Genomic DNA, 15,822 nt, shown 5'->3' with positions numbered 1-15,822 from the left:
TAGGGTTTTAGATGAAAGGCAGCGACCTTAATCAAGCCCAAATCACAATTGAACCCATTCAGAGCCTACATTACATTTTAGCGTTTCATTCTGAGCAGAAGACCCTCACACCTGAAGAAGGGGGAGGTGTTTTTCGCTGGAAATCTCGCCTGCTTCTACTTTACAACCGGAGTGCTGGCTGTGACGAGTTAAACCGGTTTTACAAGTTTCAATCACAGACCATGTGACATGGGAGTCAGGAAACTCCACCGGATTTGATAACGCTATAAAAACGCTATAAAATAATGTGACTTGGCACAGAACAAGTTTACAGCACAGTACAATAATAAATGCTGACCATGACTTTAGAAGCATAAATTGCCTTACACTCAATTTAAACACAAGCTGTCTTTAGCCCTCTAAGCTGGTTCATACAGAAATGTAGAGATCCAGGCTCAGAACACACAGCTTCATTAGCGAATACATATGCAGGACAACTAGAGAAGACGTTTTTACAGAGGATGGATTTTTAGAAACATCCCATCAGTGACATCACTGAAGTCAACTCCTAGGTACTGTAACTGTCGTGTGGATAGTTTCACAAGAATCAGACAAAGGTTTAAGCATCGCTTGTTCTAGATAAAACTGCAAAAAAAAACCCAACAACCCATAATGTACTTCTTTGCGGCTCTGTTTGCCCAAATCATATATTCACAACGTGAAATCTAGAAAATAATATTACGTAACCAAAATCCGCAATATGGAAACAGAACCTGTGTAATTGTTGATAGATGATGTACTCGTAACATTTTTTCAAGACGAACTACAACATTTAAAAAATGACTTGTATGTACTTGATATCTCTAATCAATCCACGGGTCCCAGCACAAAACGAAAGTAAAACGCATACCGTTTCGCGCTTCTTATTAGTTGCTCAAAAGTAATTTGACCGTATGAAATGCATAATATAAACCTAGAAACATATACGTGAGCAGTACTTAAGCACTGTAGTATCGGTGTTAAGACATACCTCTCAAATACTGTAAATCAAGTTAAAAATATCTCAAGACCGATTCTGGTCATAATGAAACCATGTTTTAAAGTACCGAGACCAGCCATATACTGTATGTTTATGTTCCAAAATTAATATCGTTTATGGCCTTCACACGCGTTGCAGTATGCTCCTATTCTTTTTATGCTCAGCTACTAAGATTTCCCTTCAGTGGTAAAATTAGATATGAATATTCAATACTTAAACGGGCACAGTTAAGACATTAAATATACATATACATACTGTATACAGTACAGTTTGCATACGGTAATATGTTTATGTTCCTAAATCAATCTCTTTTATGAGCATGTGAAAGGCATGGTGAATCACTGTACTTTGCATGATTGGAAACAAATGCGTGATTGCGAAATGCTGTGGTGTTACTTTTACAAAGACGGTCAATGAAAAAAAGAATGTTGACCAGGGCAATACTTTGAGTTTACACTTACAGCTTGTCCAAGGTCATTCATTATTAATACTATTAGTAATATCTTCGTTAAAGACTTTGATGGCCACAGCTCAAACATGAGAGGTTGAGCTTTATTAGCTCCACCTTGCGGAAATTCCGGATACTATTATTTTGCTTGTCGTATTATAGGAGAATTTACGGTAACTCGCGGTATTTACCGGTAGCTTGCGGTAGACTGCGTACAGCGTACCGAAAAATAATGCGGTATCGCCCGCGCATTTTGAATGGCTGCATCTGTAATATAATACAGCTTAATATTACATTGCTAGCACAATATTACAAAAAATAACAATCTAAGAATGTTGTGGTGAATTGTCTCAAACCCGGCGGCGAGAGAAAATAGGAAGGAGACAGGTCTGCAGCTTCACAATGGCAAAGGATTTATTGCTCTTCTAGTTACAGAAGTGTGCTCTTACCAGGAAGAAAGTACTTGGAGTGTCTGGTGTCCCAGGGAATATGGGAAAGTTTAGGGAAACATAAATCACTTTATACTGAGCAACAACAAGCTACACTTATTGTACCTGGGTATGACAATCACTTCACCTGGTATTTTTTACCTATCACTGAAAAAGAAGTTGCCCGGGGCCTTCTGTGCTATTAGAATGAGTTTCTACAACATCAGCCTCCCCATAAAAATTTGTCTGGGAATATTTAAAAGTGTAATCCAACCCATTGCTCTACGTAGTCATGAACTGTGGGGTCCAATATCAGACCAGGATTGTACTAAATGGAATAAACACCCCACAAACACCCATTCTGTACACAGAATTCTGTAAAAGCATTCTCCATATATAGAGAAAAACTCCTAACAATGCATGCAGGGCTGAATCAAGCCACTTACTTATCAACATACAGAAAAGAAAAGAAAATTAAAATATTTGTTTCACCTCAGAAACATCGACCAGAATTCCTACCATTATAAGGCTCGCTTAGCCAAGATTTATGCCCAGAGAAGAGGCACCTCAGCCACCTGGTCCTGAAGTTCACTCACAACCAGCCTCGGGACAGCACAGCTAAAAAAACACAAATCAAAGTCAACTCTAAACAGACAACACACACTAGTGGAATATCTGACCAGAGTAAGAAAAGAAAAAGGACTCTAACAATGCACAGGCTCGGTGACCAAAATCTGGCCATAGAAACTGGGCAGCACAAGAAGACCTGACTGCCTAGGGAAGACAGTCTCTGCTCCCACTGCCAGCAGGGACAAGCAAAGAGAGAGAATGCACTGTGTGAAATAATCTGGGATAAATTAAACATTTTTCCCGTAAAATAACAAATCTAATCCCAGAACTCCGACACCTCAGAACAGCTCCGAGTTCTTCCAGGAGAGAGGGGAGGGAACTCAACAGAAGAGCTGGCAGCCCAGTATGTGATCTCTTGCCAGTGAGCTTGTATCTCAATAATATTTTATGTGTTGTATAATGTATGTAAATATCCTACATGTTGTATTAATTATATATGCTTTGGGAACACTGTAATTCCTTGGTCATGCTAAAATAGCTGTTTGAATTTGAGTTTGGCTGCAGAAAGAGAGAACAAGAGAGCATAGTTTCCCATGGGGCAGCAACACAGTTCATAAGGCCACAATATATAAGACTGTAGCAATCCCCACTAGTTTACCCTTACAGTAGTGTATTAAGACAGGCAGTGTATTAAGAGAAGCAGGAGACTGGACCTGCAGCTTAATAGTTTTATTGTCCTTTTCTGCTACATGGGTGTGGTAGTCACTGAGGTACCAGGGGCAGGTAGAAGGCAAAGAAGGAAGAGAGAAATGACTGAAACTGCTCAGTTTGGGGGCTAGGTGCAAGAGGAAAGTGAAGGGACCCCTATTAATAGAGGCAGAGAGAGAGGAAATGCATCTGCAAAATAAAAAGTAGAGGGTCAGGATTCAGAGGCTCCCAGACTCATCACTTCTAATGCTACAAGATAAAATGTGTAACATATATACAGTAGAAACACATAACTATATTTTTACTCAGTAATCCAACTTCCCTCAAACCCAGAAGTCTTGGGTGTGTCCAGGGCCTTGTATTCCATGCACGAAAGACAAAAGACGAAAGATTTCCTGAGTCTTTTACTTTTAAACTTGGGGGCACAGAGGTATTTCCCAGATGTGTAAATTAAAAATGGAGGGGGTGAGACACACTCCATAATGCTCTTGGTCTTCTATAAATCCTTTTGTTGGTAAAGGGTATTTAAAGTTTATCTGATTTGCCCCAATTATTTAGCTGCTTATTTTCACTAACTTTCCCAACCTATTTCAGTTCATGGTACTGATGTTGCCAGACCAATAAGTGAGACAATATGTTAGACACTGTCAATAACTGACTTATAGAAAAACAAGAAAATAGCAGTATCTGAGCTTTTTTTAAAAAAACTGTCTGTTTATAAATGGTATCACATTAGTCCCATCTTAGGCTTTTATCTATGGCCAATCTCTAGTACTTTTACTCCTTGACAGTGTCTACACTCTGTCCTTTAATTACAGTACAATTAAGGAGTGTTAGATTTTTCCTAAATGTTTGCATTTCCTTGCAGTTCCTTTGTTTGCAAGATGTTTCAACTTCAGAGAAAACTTATTACATAATTTAGTAAACATGTTTAGAATGAAGAGCTTTGGTTTCACATGCTAAGATATATTGCGTTACCAGTGAGCTGGCTTGGCACGGTAAGATAGGCTGTTTCGCAGTGTTATGTGGTTTGACACACTGAGATGTGCTGTTGCACCTGCAAGGTAGTGGTGGTACTTTGAGGTTCTCCATCTCTTCTTTTCCTCTTCTGCATCCCAGGGGGTCAAGAGACCTTTATCACAGGGGTCAGGTGATCTCTGCTGCGTCATCCGTGGTCATGTGACCTCTCCAGCAGAGCGGGGCCAAGTGACCTCTGCTGTGTGCTGGGTTGCATCTGGAGACTTCTGCTGTGTCCCACAGCTCATTTGACCATTGCAGCATACAGGGGTCAGGTGACCACTGTTGCATACTTGACCCTGAGATCAATCAGGATTCTTAATTACACAAGTGCAGGATACATATTTATGCTAAGGATTGATGGATTTCAAACAAGCTACCCAGCCACATTGAAGCAGACACCCAGGCTTCTTTTAAAAGCCAGATGAGATCCTTGGATCAATTAGCTACTAACTACCCAACAGTCTAGATTATGCAAATGGTCTCATCTTGTTAGTAACCTTTGTTCTTCATTCTATACATTTGCATAATCCTATTTGTAGTAAATATTGTTATATAATTACTTGGTTGAGCTTTGACCATACAGTATGTATGTAAGAATGCATTCTACATTAGAACATTCTTTACCCTTTCCCAATTACTTTTTTTGCTTGGCTGGTGAATATTTTATATGGCCTATGAAAAGCATCTGTTTCCGTTACTATAGTTGGAAAATATGAATTAAAACCTGGAAATTTAAGTTATTCTACCTCCACTAATGCTTGATTCAATTATGATAATGCTGTTTAATACAGAGTATTACCTTTCTGCTACCTGAAGGGTGTTGTATTCTTCCTTGGTAAACACCTGCATGAAATACTTATTTCAATTTCTTACAACTCATTTCCTTTACAGTATCTAGAAGATTCCCTTTAAAAGCATTGATGCATTTTACTTTATCCTTTGCTATTATAGTAGTGAAAGTAGTTTCAGGTAAATTATTCTTTTCCAGTTCCTGGTCTTTCAAATTAATTTCACAATCAGGTTCTGACACCACCTGACTATGCCAGCAAATTATAAAGATTAAGAATAATTTCACAGTCTGAAGTCAAGGATTTCCCAGTTTTACACAGCATATTATTTTTTTATTCTATAGCACAACCTGAAATAAGTAATGACAAAGGAGGTAAATTTATACAGGACTAACAAATTCAACTACTCAACAGAATGGTTAAACTATTATACAGATATTTACAAGTCTGTAAAAAATTAGAGCCCTGCCTTTTGCAGATAGAAAACCCATACAAAATTATGCACCTATACTATAAACATTATATATTATATAATGAAGTAGTTCAGGCGGATGGCTGCATCAGCATGCGTAGACTGCAAAGGAACAAGTAATAGGTTTATTTCATGCTGAAAAGAGAAGAAAGAAAACACAACGTTTAGGCCATGGAGAAGAAGGCTAAAGAAGGCTTCACGACCGAAACGTTATTTTCTTTCTTCTCTTTTCAGCATAGAATAAACCTATTACTTGTTAATTATATAATGATCCACTTAGTTAGTTTTCATTCCTGATTATAAAGGGGCATTTTATCCATACCTTTATAGAAGCTAGAAGGATCTTGGTCAGGACTAATTCTCCCTCTCTAAATGAATGCTCACAAATGAATGTGAACCACAGATTATTTAGTTTTTGAAAACAGTTCTACTTACCCTAATAAGTATTTACTGTAAATCAATTTCTAAATGCATTAAGCTGCTCAATATTAGAGATCTGGCAGAGAAGGATAGACGCATCTCTTTAGATGTAAATTTTAGCCTGTTAGTATTTTCTTGGTTCTGTGTCGTGGGTGTCTTACTTTTTTATACATTTTTTCTGAGAAAAAAAGAAACCATTTGATCCCCTTGGAAAGACTTCATTCCTGATTATAGGAGGCAATTTAAGTCGGGTTTTAACTTTTTTGATCCTTTTTTTAACCCCACACACTTTTTTTATGTATAGAGACAAACAATTTCAAACCATTTTCCTGTAAGAAGTCCTAGAAATCACTTTCAACAGCATGCAGTTTATCAAAACTTTATCAGTTCATTATGTACAGAAAATCTTTTCTGGTACTACATCCCACTGTACAGAAGCATCGACAACACAGGGAGCTGATTTCATTGCCTCCTGTTGGAGAAAATGTGGCTCTTTCAAAGTCACATTTTCTTCTTGCTTTACTATCCCTTGGGGGGGAAGTCGTGGAAAAACTAGCAATCTGCAAATTGCTAGGGCCTTCCTGTTTTGTTTTGGGACAACAATCTAATACCAATGATTATTGTCATATATTTAAAGCCTGATCCTGATCCTATAATTCTTTTAAGTGAATCAGACTATAGAATGCGGTAGGGTGGTTCCTGCTACACATGGAATCACAACAAATAGGCTGGGTGGTACATGCTGGCTGGTACCTATTGCCATTTAGTTGTCTGGAAGGTGAAGCAGGTACTACCTTCACCATTCCAATCAGCCAACCTCACACTGATCAAGGCCCATTGAGTGGTCTGATTGCAGGCACATCAGCTGGAACTGATGACCCTTATGTTTTGAATAAATACCTTTGAATACCTTCAATACATTTGAATAATAATGTTTCTTGGGAGGGCTTTTAATTAAGTTTTATCATATTTTATGTTAGGCATGTTTTATAGATCTGATACATTATATCAGTGATCTGTGTAGTGATGTTACCATTCTCCACAAGAATCCTGAGGTTGCAATGTAAAACAAAGGAATTTTTTTGTTTACTTCAGAAAAAAATGTGATCTTACATATTCATATACATGTTGCCATATTACTGTACATTAAAAACACTGGATCTTTGCCTTGGGAATTTCATGGTCACGTGGTCCATTTTGATATGACTTCTAAAGATTCCAGGCAAAAAAAATATATAAAAACAGCAAAATACTATCAAATGTATAGACAAAGTTATAGCAGAATTATCTTTTAGGTGGTTTTTAATATTTGTGAGTCCTCAAATATATTTTAGAGGGTAGTGGTTACATGCAATCTTTAATACAACGCCAGTGAATATTCAAGATTTGAATTGAGTTATGTAATCCTTAGTTCTGTTTTGAGAGCTGGAGTTTTGTGACAGAACATACCATCTGATTCAAATTCAGTCATTTTTGTGCAAAATGCCCTCAACATCAAAAACTCTTCTTCTGACTCCAAGTCAAACTTATGTAGTCCACTTAGATAGCACCTCCAACATGAGTAGTGGTGTCTAAATACAGTTGCAGTGCAGCCTGTCCTATGAGCAGCATTTTTTTCTCTTCTTCACTACCTTGTCTGGCTTCAGTTTGATGGAGTCTGTCATGCAGCTCATTAGCCCTTCTTTGTACTGCCAGAAAGAAAAGAAAGTTATTTAAAACAAAAGTTCTCAACTCCAAAAATTTGTCAATTTGTCCATTTGTCTGGGTGCCAAGCCTTTTGAAACATTTTTGCTTGAAAATATTACTGGATTCAAAACATTTAGATTATAAACAATGCATATAGACTGGGAAGACTTACCAAATAAAGTAGTGACAACTATAGTAAGCTTTCGTTTTAATCTTTACATTTTAATCAATATTCTAACAATTATATAATTGATATGACATGCTTTTATGACTAAGTATCTATAGTCATAATGGTCATAGTCAAAAAGCCATGACTTGTTAGTGGAGGACTAAGTTCCTGGTATAGTCCATCAATGAGTAATTTGAGGGTACAAACTCCCCAATAGTACAACCTTGACTCTGTTTATAGAATACTAGTATGTTGATAGAATTGCATCATCAGCCATTGTTTTATCTCATGTGAATGGTCAGAATAAGCACTTGAACAGATAAAACGTTTCAATATATTTACCCTATTTAAGTTAGTTATTCCTTGCTTTACCATTCAATGGCAAGTCGTGTACCATTTCTGAGCCACTGACTGGAGACAAGCTCCCAAAATAGTTAATCTGAGCATGAAGTGTTTTAGTAAAGCTCCACTTACTGATTTTTACAGATCTACTGTATGTTCATCTGCATACAGTGGATCAAAGATGCTAACTAAACAGATCAGTCATTTATCTGAGCTATCAGGGACGCTATCAGGGATGCTAAAAGGCAATACCGCAACAAGATAGAACTACAGGCTGCCTCTGCAGATGTGTGCCAAATGTGGCGGGATATTCAGACAATAACAAACCATAAAACCAAAATAAGCAGTGTTACATCCACTGACAGTGATTTCTCTCTCCCGGAGGAGCTGAACGCCTATTACGTTTGCTTTGAGAAGGAAATCACGGAACCGTCGGCGCCGGTGCTCCCGGCCACTGATGGTCCAGCCTTGTCTGTCATGGAGGCTGAAGTCAGGGCAACATTCAGATGGATGAACACACGGAAGGCGACCAGCCTGGACAGCGTTTCAGAACGGATTCCTTCAGTCCTGTGCAGACCAGTTGGCCAAAGTTTTTACAGATATTTTTAATCTTTAATTTTTACAATCTTCCGTTCCCGTGAGTTTTAAGAAAACTACCATTATTCCAGTGCCAAAGAAAAATACTGTGACCTGTTTTAATGATAGACAGGTAGCGCTCGCATCCACTGTAATGAAATGCTTTGAAAGGCTGGTCATGAGGCACATTAACACAATAGTGCCTGAGTGCTTAGACCCCCTGCAGTTTGCATACTGGTGTAACAGGTCCTGGTTTTCCTGACTGGCAGACCACAGACTGTGAGGGTAGATGGAATACTTTCTTCCACACTGACCATCAATATAGATGCCCCTCAGGGCTGTGTGCTTAGTCCCCTGTTGTTCCCCTTGTTTACCAACGATTGTGTGGCCAGACACAGCTCCAAATTCCATCTACAAATATGCTGATGATACTACCATCATTGGCCGAATCACTGCTAAGGATGAGACAGCCTACAGGGATGAGGTCAGGAGCCTGGTGGAGTGGTGCCTTGACAATAATCTCTTCTTCAATGTCAGCAAAACCAAGGAGCAGGTAATTTTAGAAAGCAGGATGGGAACCACACCCCTGTTCATATCAATAGGGTGGCTGTTGAGATGCTTAACAGTTTCAAGTTCCTGGGTACCTTCATCACTAATGATTTAACGTGGTCCCAGCATGTAACTGGAGCTACAAAAAAGGCACAACAGCGCCTTTACTTGCTCAGATAGTTGGAAAAAAAATTGGTCTATCTTCAACTGTCCTTACCACATTTTACAGGTGCACTATTGAGAGTGTGCTCACATGTGGTATTACAGAGTAGTTTGACAGCAGCTCCATATCTGACCGGAAGGCATTATGGGGGTGATCAGGTCAGCCCAGTCCATCATTGGAGTATAGCTCCCCTCTATTTCAGATATTTTTACAACTTGCTGTCTAAGGAAGGCTGGAAGTATCGCTCAGGATACCAGTCATCCTGCTTTCTCATTTTTCTTCCCCCTTTCCTCCGGTAAGCGATATAGTAGCCAGATTACTGAACTACCCCACCACTGGCTCACACTGATGTGTTTTTTTTTCTAAGATGTATGTTTTTTAACTTGTTGTCGTTGCTGCTGCTGTTATGTGTTTATGTTTTTGGTGTTTCCTTAATGTCTTTGTATCAGAGCATACATGCAAATAATCATTTCATTGCACTTCTGAATATGACAATAAACTGAACTGAACTGAGCAAGGAAATTTTTATCTATTAACTAAAGACCATGAATTGTTCAGATTAGTACAGCACTTGTCTGAAGGTACGATTAATTTACTTTTTGCTGTTTTATGAATTTAAAATTCCATGTGCTTTAGCAAGGCACATTATTCAAATTGAAAAATTTTTGGTGTAAGAATAACATCATTAATTGTGTGTCCTTAAATAATGCAGTAAAAATGCCAGCAACCATATCACCCTGCAACTCACAACTCACAACTGGCAACCCACTGAAGTTAAGTAGGTGTGAGCCTGGTCAGTACCTGGATGAGAGACCTCCTGGGAAAAACTAAGGTTGCTGCTGGAAGAGGTGTTAATGGGGCCAGCAGGTGGTGCTCACCCTGCACTCTTTGTGGTACTATAAGTATTAGGGTTTTAAACTGTGAAGGCCTAAAATTTACATACATTTAGAATTTTCAAAGGCCATAAAAAGTGAAAAACATCCCCTTTAGAGTTCTTGATGCTCAGTTATTTTTGATCCTTATGACAAAGGAGCATCTAACCTTGATAAGTGCATGCTTTGCCAGTGTCTGGAAGGCCTGCTCCACATTGATGTTGTTCTTGGCACTGACCTCCAGGCATGGGATGTGTCTGTCCTCGCACCATGATAAAGCCTCATTTCTGGTCACCTGTATAGAGACAATTTGTCAAACTTATTTCCTTAAGCAGGCTTTACCGCAATTAAATTTTGAGATTTTTTAATTAGGAGACACAAATCAAAACCTGATTTACAAAGCCATTTCTCTTTCCATTTTTCCAGACATCATAGGTCACTGATTGCTCAGTTACCCCTGTTATCTACAAATTTGCTCCAATTTGCTAAGTTCCTGCAGCTTCTACCTGTCTCTCTTCCATGTCAATCTTGTTTCCTAGCACCACAAAGGGTAGGCTGGGGTCAGGGGGGTGACTCTTCTCCAGGATGTCTTGCCTCCAGCCCTCCAGTTCCAGGAAAGAATCCCTGTCAGTGACATCGAAGACCAGAACACAGCCATCCGCCCCCTTGTAGAAAGAGGACACTACTGCGCGGAATCTCTCCTGCCCTCCAGTGTCCCAGATCTGGAGGAGAGACAGCCATGGTCACTGAATTTTGTGGGCAATGTGAAGCCTTATCTATACAAACCCCCAGTCACAGCATGTTATCCATATTTGTTCCAACTTTGTTGTACTCCTTATTTTGATATTTGTTTATAGCATTTGTCATCTGTATTCTTGTGAGGTTGCACAAGAGGTTGCAACTAAAGAAATTTAAACAAGTTGATTTGTACATGGTTTATATTTTTTTATAATAAACAGTATTAGAATTAGTTAATGGGCTTGCAAGTACCGTCTTGCAATGTTAACACAGAGGTACAGACTTCAATCTGTGCTGGCCCCACCCTGCAAGAGTTTTGAGGCATGTCCAATTCTCTCAGAAAATCCACAATCTCTAGTAGGGATACAGTTGCTTTTTTTCATATATGACTTAGTATGCAGCCACATTGTAATTTAAGTACCATAGTTATACCTGAAAATAGGTACTTTATAAGTAAGTTGTGTTATGTCCATGAATAAAGACAAAAAGGATCCTATACAGATGTAAACTAAAGTATAAGAATAAAAAAACTAAATTGTGCTTTAGCAGTACATTAAGATATAACAATTTGCTTTGAAACTGAAGACTGCAATCAACACAATTGGAGATGATTCACCATCCAATGTGTCCTGCAGAGCAGAATTTCACTTCGTTTTCCATGGTTTTGCAGTTTTAGCACTGACAGAGCTTTTCTTTCTCATAAAATGAAAAGGCTGTCACAAGGTATTGTGCAAGCTTTTCACCGCATGTCTTTTACAAGATAAAACCTGTCATACACACCCATCTCACCTGCAACTTGACAGCACTCCTGTCCATTGTAATGTTCTTGGACAGTACGCTGGCTCCCAGTGTGCTGCGGTAATCCTCATGAAATTGTTGATGGATATACTGGTGTAGCAATGATGTCTTTCCCACACTGTATTCAGGAGTAAAATAACACTTAACAGACAAATAGATCTCACAGGAGCAGCACACTAAAAAAAGCTGGGAAATCTATAACACCCAGAGGTGTACTCTAGGAAAGTTGAAGGAATTTCCATGTGAGCTCATATTGGTTCCAATCTGAAACAGCAAATCAGCAGGAAGCAGATACTGAAAGTGTAAGGACAACAACCGTCTATTTAGTTTTCTTTGTCTAAAGCTATGGATGATTTGTGGGGAAAAAATCATAATAATTAGGCAAGAGAGATGAACAGTCAAGTCTGTTTTACCCAAGAGCTCCTAGGATGATGATCTTCAGTTCCACTTGCTTCATCAAGGTAGCCTGGGTGAAGATGATAATGCATGAGGCTTCAACTGTCACTACAACTTTAGACATTTGTATAAACACGTGATGTTAAACAGTTCTATAGTTAAAGTTTAAAAATGGACACTGTATTAAATGCATACAAAATATTTGTTAATTATGTATGCTGTATTTAGAAACAAAAAGAAAACTCACTGAAGAAAGTCAATTCAGCTGTTTGGATACAGGTTGGATCTGTTTAATTCGGTGCCCTTAGATAGGTTTCTTTTTGTGAATAAAGGGTGTGTTGCAGATGCAATCTCTCATTCCAGAAAAGAGGTCAAACACAGCACAAAAACAGGACTTTAAAATTGTAATACCATTGGCATCCATAATTCTGCTCTGTGTGAAGACATTCTTCTGCAATGCAAACCACTTAACAGAGAACAAAAGAGCAATGCAAACATAAATAACTTAGAGAATATTGTAGACATGCCATGGAACATTGCATTAGGACCAAATCAGCAGCAAACAGTTAAGAGTACAAATCACAATGAGCAACCTGCTGTCTGACCTTTCTGTATGTCTATGTCCCACTGCCCACATAATGATATAGAAATGCTTCAAAACCCCATGCTTCTCACATGTTTTTAAGTTTTGCTGATTCAGTTCCCAAATGATATTTTGAAACAACACCCAGGCACATTTTAATTGGAGGACACAAAAACTGAGGCTGTTTACAATGGTTGCCATACCTATGGTATGTTAAAGATACAACAGGCACAATGACTCATACTGACTCATACAAGCCAATAAACTGAACAGCATTGGGAAAGTATTGGGGAAGTACCAACAGAATTTTCTGTGCTGAACACTTCACTCTCATTTATTGACATATCCAGTTTTGCTGGAATAAGCTGAACTTGTGCATTGCATTTCATCCCTTACACATGGACTTAGCAATAGAGATTAAATTTCAACGGTTCTTCAGTCACAGAGCTCAACAAGAAGAAAGTGCTCCCATTGTCAGTAATAGCACACCAGCTGCAGATTGACATCTTATCAATATTTGCCATTGTGCTCTGTTAGACACCATAACAGACAACAGAAATAGGAATAATATTCATTAACTATAAATTACCTGGTAGTTTCCTTTAAAAAAGGCATTCATTTCATTTGTCACCCATTGCAGAGATCCTAAAATTTTCCCAGCATGGACTGTCAGGAATCCTCAGTTATCTTGCTACCAAGCTCAGATGTAAAAATGTCTAAAATGACTTGCATTTGCCAAGTGTTCTATTCTCTATGTTTTTCAATGTGATTCAAAGCACAGAATGTACACCCAATGGTTTGGAACAGATCCCAGTTCACACAAACATTCCAGGAACAATGTGAAATTAGTATGGGTAGTTAGCAACATACACTCCATCATCTGCTAAAATAATAGCATTTCTTTTCATGATTGAAAGCTCTGTATTACAGACAGACATCTGAATGACGTAGGTGAAATGAAGCAATTCTATCCAGGCTACTGCGTGAGTGGAAATACATTATTCGACAGTCTTAATGAGTAATAGCTGGGGAACCACTGTTCAGGTAATTATGCTACTGTAGTAGAGTGATTTCCCGGTAATTGTGTGTAATTCTGCCAGAAACTACATTGAAACAAAATTAAGTGAGTTAAAATAAAATTCTGAATTCTGCAGCAGCTATTAGACAAACAATGCAGAGACTACATTACAGTCAGATGCTGTTTCCTAAACATTTTAAGTCTAGGGCTAGGTAACTGGGTGTGCCCAAAATACCAGTGAAAACAGGTTGTTTCTCATTCATTCTTCCTTTGTGTCAATTTGAAAAGTTCAGTAGATTGCTAGGCTGTCAGACGGCTGAACAAAGTAGAGATAATGACACTCTAAAGGAAACTCTTTCATTTTCTCTTAACCACTCACCCAATGCAGAATTAGAAGAAAGAAAAAATATAATCTCATGTGGGGTCTCAGACCCCTGCACTCCCAGTTCTCTGGGTATCGAACATCAAAACCTGAAGCTCGTGAATATTTGTAAATAAATAAAATAACCAAATAAAAAAGCAGTTTTAGTGATTTCCCCAAAATGCTCATTATAAACCCATGAGGGATTATATAGCTGTGTTAACAATTCAGGCAATGAGGTTCACTGTAAAATAAAACTACACAGTAAACATTCAACTCAGTTTCACTTCACCTCAGTCTTGTCTCTCTTGGTGTTACATTTCTTAAAAAGCCTCCTTTCCTCCATAACTTTAAAAGAAAATTCCTTGATATACAAAGGCCTCCAGTGCATAACTCCTGTACAAGATTCCTTCAAAACAGAAGAAAAATGTGGTGAAGAGTAAAGCTCTCACACACAATTTAAGTACTTACAGGCTGATGACTACAGGCCAGGTTCAAGGAGCAGAACAGTCTTCACCCTCTTTCATCCTGAGCCAGTTCTTTCGATGACTACACAAGAGCAGCAGGCCTTTTCCTGTGCAGGGCTGTGAGCACTGTATGTTTCGTCCTCGCTGGCTGCTGAATAAACACTCCCTCTGTCTCTATCCCTCCCTCTGTCTCTGTGGCAGTCTTCCCACAAGCCAGGCCCACAGTCAATCAAGACAGAAAACCACTAGCATGGCACAATGAAGACAAATCTGAAATCACTATGTTAGGATGGGATTTTTATTTCTATGTTTGTTCTTTATTTCCAGTGAAATGCATAAATATATGATGAAAACAATTACCAGTTTCATTCATTTCTTATTGTTAGGTGGATGATGATGATGATGATTATTATTAAATAATAATACACAAAGGTTAAACCTTACGAAATCAATAATATAAATACATTTTTAAACAATGAAGAAATAAAACAGCATCAACCCTTTTGGAAATGATCAATTTCAAGGTATATAGCGTGTAATATACACTAAATAACAAAAAAGCCATGGGTTTTGTGGTTTAAAGCTCTCTATCGCTAAAACACTTCTTTATTTATTAAGTGTACGTGCAACAAACATTTAAAAAAGTTTACTAATTTTGCCATAAGGGGACAGCATTCTGTTTCTGTCTTTGAAAACTCTGCTTAAACACCACATGTACAAATTCTCTCCTACCTCTGCTAACAAATGGACAAATCTGTGAGTTAAAGGCAATGGAATGGGACAGGAATCAGCTTCCCGAAAAACTGCACTGAAGAATGTGGTGATCATGTCTGAACAGTGAGCTGAGTTGTATCAGCCGTGATGATGATTGGAAAAAGGATCGGGCAGGAGCGTTGTTCACACAGGTATAGCCAACCCTGTGTAATTTTGAGCAACAGATACTGAAACACTCTAGATTTTTTTTAACAGCTCCTTCCCAAAATGCAGAAATCAATGTAATGTGAAAATTGTCCATCATGGCATACACTGTATATTGCTGCTTATTCCTCAAAGTTGAATCAACCTGAAGCCTGTTCCAAAAATACAGGGTGCAATACAGCCCTTCACTCTCTGAACACATGCACAACACAAGCACACAGGAATAATTTAGAGACACCAAATAACACAGCCAACATGTAACTAAAAGGTGGGAGTAAACCTGCAAAATCCCATAAAATCCCATGCTGTACCTG

At 38.4% G+C, this 15,822-nt stretch overlaps 1 protein-coding gene across 5 annotated transcripts; it reads right to left on the bottom strand.

Annotated features, from left to right (window-relative positions):
• Positions 1-5,291: 5,291 nt before the first annotated feature.
• Positions 5,292-14,722, bottom strand: LOC148831107 (ras-related protein Rab-7b-like). 5 transcript variants are annotated; one of them, XM_088920449.1, is made up of 6 exons: positions 14,595-14,722; positions 12,179-12,231; positions 11,757-11,883; positions 10,736-10,951; positions 10,399-10,524; positions 5,292-7,560 (listed from the first exon to the last, which is right to left on the bottom strand). In XM_088920449.1, exons 2-6 carry the CDS (start codon positions 12,220-12,222, stop codon positions 7,471-7,473), a joined length of 603 nt encoding a protein of 200 aa, XP_088776575.1. In that variant the 5' UTR covers positions 12,223-12,231; positions 14,595-14,722; the 3' UTR covers positions 5,292-7,470. The 5 variants fall into 5 exon arrangements, with proteins under 5 accessions (XP_088776575.1, XP_088776574.1, XP_088776573.1 ...); XM_088920448.1 differs by having other exon boundaries at positions 12,179-12,512; positions 14,595-14,710; XM_088920447.1 differs by lacking the exon at positions 14,595-14,722 and adding an exon at positions 13,334-13,641 and having other exon boundaries at positions 12,179-12,612.
• Between the last annotated feature and the right edge of the window lie 1,100 nt (positions 14,723-15,822).

This window comes from Atractosteus spatula, chromosome 7 (assembly GCF_055471065.1).
Source record: "Atractosteus spatula isolate fAtrSpa1 chromosome 7, fAtrSpa1.hap1, whole genome shotgun sequence".
NCBI lineage: Eukaryota > Metazoa > Chordata > Actinopteri > Semionotiformes > Lepisosteidae > Atractosteus > Atractosteus spatula.
The sequence above is the reverse complement of the archived record's forward strand: the minus strand, read 5'-3'. Positions and strand labels throughout refer to the sequence as shown.